The following is a 5,887-nucleotide window of genomic DNA, read 5'->3' on the forward strand; positions in this document are numbered from 1 at the left end:
AGAGGACGATTAGGACCACTGTAAACGTTTTATTTGAGTACCGGTACTGACTTTAGTTAATTCTGACTTTGACTTTATTGGCATTTATCGAATAAAGTCAAAGTCAGAATTAAGAATTTAGAGCCAGAATTCTAAGGAAAAAGAATTAAATTAATACTAGAATCAAGAATACACTTATTATCTTTTACTAAATGCTTTCAAAGTCTTCACTATATGCTATATATTATGTGTCTGGACAGATACAGAATGTATGTAAACTGCAGCAGCAGTAATTCTAACTGGATGTACTGTATGTCTTAGACACCAACATCTCTGAGGGGTCAAAATGAATGAGCTTTTGTGTTGTGTGTGCGTGTGTGTCAGCCATTTCAGTGACTCAGTCAGTGTAGTCTAATGTTTTAGCTGATTATTAACTCACTTGGTGGTCATCAGGAAGTAAAGTCGGGCTTAACCTAACAAGATATTAAATATTCAATCATTTATAAGTATAAAGAATTACACAGACAGTTCTTGGAAGGATTGATTTGAACTGATAAGATCGATATGTGCACACTAAAAATTAAAATGTAAACACTGAAACAGACCCATGGGTAGTTATAACACACCCTATGGCAGGAGCAGTATGTTCTTTTAGTCCCAGAGGCAGATTTCCATCAGACATCAGTCTAAGAGCGTGACTTTCAGGAACACACTTGGTACAGATCCAATGCCACAAGAGTTCATTCATCATTCATTCATCATGCTGGTGAGATTGCTGGTCTGGTAGCAGAGTATTACTGAACCGAAACTTTCCACTGGAGATGTTACGTGATTGTGAATGACATGGAGATGTTTTCAGACAGAAAGCAAGAACAATAAAAAAAAGATGGGCTACATCACTTGCCACCCAAATTATTGTTTTATTTGACACTTAATAAAGTATCTATCCATCTATTAGCTTATCATAAATGCACAAAGTGATAAAATCAAACCTGTCACTTTCTGCCTAGTTCACATATTTACTGTCATATTTACTCTTTATTTTCCGTACTCCGTCGACCCTTCTTCTTCTTCACTCTGTTAACCTGTCTTTGAAGCACTTCTCAGTGGAGGTCAGCGAGAAATATATGTTTCAACGTCCTGCATGAAATCCACTTTGGCACTGAGAGAAAACACTTGAGCACCCATCAGCAATCCTCCACAATGATTTTCATTACCACTGCTCACCACTTGAGCATGAGTGTATGGGGTATGATTATGGCAGCAGCGGTTCACTGGGAACATCCCATGTAAAAGCATCTGCTGATGGTTGCAGAGTGGTATAATCTTTATGAGAGGCATGATGACTCTTGGCTTTATATAGTCCAGGAGCAGAGTGAGAAACCGTAAGAAACCACGATGAAGGATATTACATCCACCTTTCAAATGACAGTATTCATCTCTGCTACTTCATGTTGAAAATCGTTAGCTATAGAGATTACCTGTCCTTGCGCAGTTTGTCCAGTCTGTACCCTGGATAAGCTCTGTGCATAGTATGCAATTTAGCATAGCTAAGACAATAAAATCTAATAAAAACAAGTCACACATGCCAGGATATTGCACCACAAGAGTAATTTAATGAGTTTTGCTTTCAAACTCAACCGAGGGTAAGTTAGTTGTTCAGACATTCTCCTGTCTTCAGCATGTACTCATACTTTTCAACAGACGAATATTACAAGCCAATGTAATACAAATATTATATTATTAACAAATTCCAAATGGCCATTTTCTCCTTTGGCATTGTTACTTGGCTGGTATATCTACTGATGCTTCTCACTGAACACTGAATAATGCTGTTAGAATTGATAGTTTTGAAGGAATAGATTTAACAGATTTCATACAGAGAAACCGGACAGAGTTGCTACTAAACACTACATCAATATTCCAGGTAAAGTAAGTGCCAGATTGGTGTGTTTAGTTAGTGTGATGTACTAAAAAGGCACCTAAATATCACATGTTTCTGTAATTACACATGGGAGTGGAGAACTGTCAGTACAGTATAATGTCACTCACAATTCATCACGAAGCATGAATATTGTCTATATTGTTGTAGCAGCAGATAATGTAATAAGTAACTCGACAAATTAAAAGAAACATATAATGCTAATGGCTTAGAAAATGTAATACAACCTGTTAATGTAATAAACTGTTGAGATGATGTGACGTTACATCAATGCTGATGTATTTTACGTTTTAAAAAAAGCTTCAAATAGTACATTCTTCATAGTCTTACTGTATATTTTCTGTGAATAATATATATCAATATACAGATTAGTATATCTACAGTTTTATTACAATTTTGTACCAGACACTTTTTTTTTCTGACAAGTGATTACATTATCAAACAGTTTTTATATAATACTTTGCAGGTAACTCAGCATATGTAGTTCAATAAAACAAAGAAGAGCAAATCTTTCATAGAAGAAAAGAACTGTTGGAAACAACACAGTTACAGCAGAATCAACACGTGTACTATTTCAGGCAAAATGAACACACGTAAAAGCAGGGCAAGGGGGTTTGCATGTACTAAGTAAAATGGCATCTTACTTAGCAGAGCATGTCTGGGCATGTCTGTTTGTGTTGCTTATCATCTCTAAATGTAACTCAACATATCTGTAAGCAGGCCTAGCTAACTATGCTTGGGGGGCACTTGCCCCTGTGATATAGTGCTGAGATGTCATGCCATGGTAACAACTGTTGAACTGCAGAGGCACTGTATACACAGCAGCCACTCCAAGGCTGTAAATCACAGCTCTGTTTTTAGGAGGTCTCAGACTTTTAAATATGACCCACTGGATTGTCTGTGGGGCGCAGTGGGTGGATAGAGCACATATAGGTCCCCATCCCGAATACCTCTTGGCTCTTTCTAATACACATAAAATTATGCTGTGAAAAATAGGTTAAGTTGCACTGCTAAAACATCAGTTTGTCGTTGAACAAAATTCTGAGCAAGGCTTTGCGGGATACTGAAATTTTTGAATTTCCACGATAACAAATGAATGACCCCGTGAAATCGCTGCAAACTGTATCCTCTAAATGTGTTCTTGGAAAAACCCTTGCTGCTGGAACAGTGTGGGAGAGCATCTTAAGTGTGGTATTGCCGTGTTGATATAACCTCAGCCAACATAATCAGTAACAATGCAGCAAGTTGACAGTAATGCTGAAGACAGGAGAGCAAACACTTTTTGTCTGAGGGTTTCGAGTGATATTGGTGTGTCTCTTTGTCGGATATGTGTGTGTGTATGACAGCGAAAGCCAAGGGGTCAAATCTGAGTCAGTTGGTGCCAAAAACTGGACGGCATGAAGCTTTCCATCTTGTCTGCGAAGAAACCCAGGGGTGCAAAGAGTGTGCTGAAGAACTGAAAGGAAAAAAAGCACAATGAGCTTTCATTCCAATGTCAGAAGATCCTCCTCCTACTCTTAGATAATGTTTAAGTAAAGCACAAAAGGTACAAAGCTCACAATTTCACTAAAGCAGTGTTATGGGTCTTGATTGAAAAAGAAAAAAAACAAAACAAACAATTTTATTACTTTCAACAAGAAAAATCCAGATTAGACATGGCCCTCCAGCTCATCCCTGTCACACTGGCAGGCTAACAGTCATTCTGCTAGTGAACCTAATTTTGATGATAACTGCAACACGGTAAAAACATTTTTCTCATTTTTATTTTATTCAATGCACCTGCCACAGTTGTTTATTGGTATAAAACAGGAGCACTGATATTATTTCTGCTCTAACACAGCTGGAAAATATTGATTGTATGCAGAACCTGAGGAGCAGCTCAATAACTCATGTTTTTATGGTTACCAGTACAACGTACATATCAGCTTAAGTTTAAGATTAAGATCTAGGATCTACTTAAAAGAATATTAAATCAGGTATTTGCTAAAATGCATGTTAGTGATTTATGTTAGTTGGTAATACAATATGTTTATTTTCACTGATACTACTTGAGGTGTTCTTGATATACCTGACACTTAAATAGTCTCATTAAGTGGAAATATTATCCTGGCCAGACAAGTGCAAACCAAGCACTTTATAATCCCATTTAATATACAGTATGAAACAACAGCTATATGTCTTCCATATCTGGTGTCCATTTAATAAAGGACAGGCAGACTGCCACCACCTCCACCATATCACCACTGTCTTGCCTTGCTGGGATCTTATTTTCAAGAGCAGTAGATTCAGAGAAATCTGTTTTTCCTCAGAAGGCAGTGAGGACCTCTGTGTTCCTCCCTCACTCTATCTGAACATTACACAAACCAGGCTCGCCGACACTGCTGTAAAAATCCTATCTGCTCCCAATCTTTCTCATAACAAAAGCAAGAGCACTACATGTTCTCTGTGGCCTTGTTTTTGCTACAAGTCTGTGAGTCTCTGTAAAGGCGGGCCCAAATAAAAAGGATGAGCATAAACAAAGAAATGGCCGAAGTAAGGAGTTTACCACACTGGCTAAAACTGATAATACAACACTTCTATAACAAATAAAGTCACGGATGCACTTAAAGTTCCTAATCTTTAAGACTGTAGGTTAAACTGATATGTTTGCCACAGTGATAGGGCTGCCCTGTTCAGCTGTGGTTACTGATAGCTTAAGTTGGACTACAGCTTGTTTTCGTGATTTTACAGGCTGATGACTCCCATGACCCTCCAGTGTTACTGACAGTGATAGAAGGCAGCAGTTAACCAGGGGTTAAAATGTTCAGATTACAAAACGGTTACGTTCAGAAACTTCACACCATTACTGCAGCCGAAAGGGAGAGATGGCTGAAAAAGTACCGGCTCCACTGCTTCCATGTACAGCCTACACAACTAAATGGCCAAGGAGGAGAACGACTTAAGCACAAAGATTTAAAAATAAGGCAAAGTCGGAGATCTGTATAACATTAGCTATGTGCTGCTTTCCAAACATGGAGACACCTCTGGGATTTAAAAGGGATGAGGATGGATGCAGAGGTTGCTCTTTTTTCTGCTGGACAGGTGGGAAAATTGATTGCTATGTGCCACTGAAAGTCATTATGGACAATTGCACATGTCACATTAACCTGTTTGCTAAATTAACTTTTGCTAGGACATTCAGCTAAATTGCTAATTTGCAAATGTACAGTGTGAGGTTGTTATGACTTCAGCTATAGCAGCTGGATATGGTTTTGAGAATGAAATTGAGATATTTAGTTTCAGTACTTACTGCTTTGGCAAAGACACCCATAAGCTCAGGGAACTGATGTGTGAGCATGGCCAGCATGGCGGTGAAGGAGCAAAGGCCTGCTGTGAAGAGGATGAAGAAGGGAAGCTCTTTCTTTGGGTACACAGACACCTCATGAAAAGCTGTGGTGAGGATGACAGAGAAACAACCAGCGAAAGAAAGTCAGATAAACAGAACTGAAACATTTCGATGGGAGATGGGGTTTAAGTAGTGAGAGGACGACCGTTTAGGATATCAAATTGGAAACGAGACACATTCATGGCCCGCAAGTAAAGGTCAGGATATTGTACTTACAGGGCAGTAGTTCCCTGTCTGCTGTTTCTGTGCATCCTGGGTAAGGGTAAAACAGATGACCCTTCTCCAGTGGGTAGGGAATTATCCGAAAGGCTTGAAAGACAAAGGAGCAAACAGAAAACTAAATTAAGATGAGTGTGACTTAACAGTAAGTTTTAAAAATAATTTAACTACAATAAAATTTTTACAACATGAAGTTGCAGGTTCAATCCCCCGACTGGCAGGATTAAACCAGTGGGACAAGTGAAAAAGCAGTGCTTGCTCCTCCCACATCAACACCACTGTGGTGCCCTTGAGCAAGGCCCAAAAGGTCAGACTGTAGTTCTGGGCAGCTTCCAGGTGTGAATATGTGTACTGTGTGAATG

At 38.8% G+C, this 5,887-nt stretch overlaps 1 protein-coding gene across 1 annotated transcript in view; it reads right to left on the reverse strand.

Annotated features, from left to right (window-relative positions):
- Positions 1-901: 901 nt before the first annotated feature.
- The window catches only part of st7l (suppression of tumorigenicity 7 like), a 14,770-nt gene continuing 9,784 nt past the window's right edge, over positions 902-5,887 (reverse strand). The window contains exons 13-15 of the mRNA XM_020622320.1: positions 5,523-5,615; positions 5,211-5,350; positions 902-3,377 (exon numbers count right to left, since the gene is read on the reverse strand). Of these exons, the coding sequence (XP_020477976.1) occupies positions 3,282-3,377; positions 5,211-5,350; positions 5,523-5,615 (329 nt within the window). The 3' untranslated portion in view covers positions 902-3,281. The remainder of the gene's footprint in view (positions 3,378-5,210; positions 5,351-5,522; positions 5,616-5,887) is intronic.

Source organism: Monopterus albus, unplaced genomic scaffold (assembly GCF_001952655.1).
Source record: "Monopterus albus unplaced genomic scaffold, M_albus_1.0 scaffold1.1, whole genome shotgun sequence".
Classification (NCBI taxonomy): domain Eukaryota; kingdom Metazoa; phylum Chordata; class Actinopteri; order Synbranchiformes; family Synbranchidae; genus Monopterus; species Monopterus albus.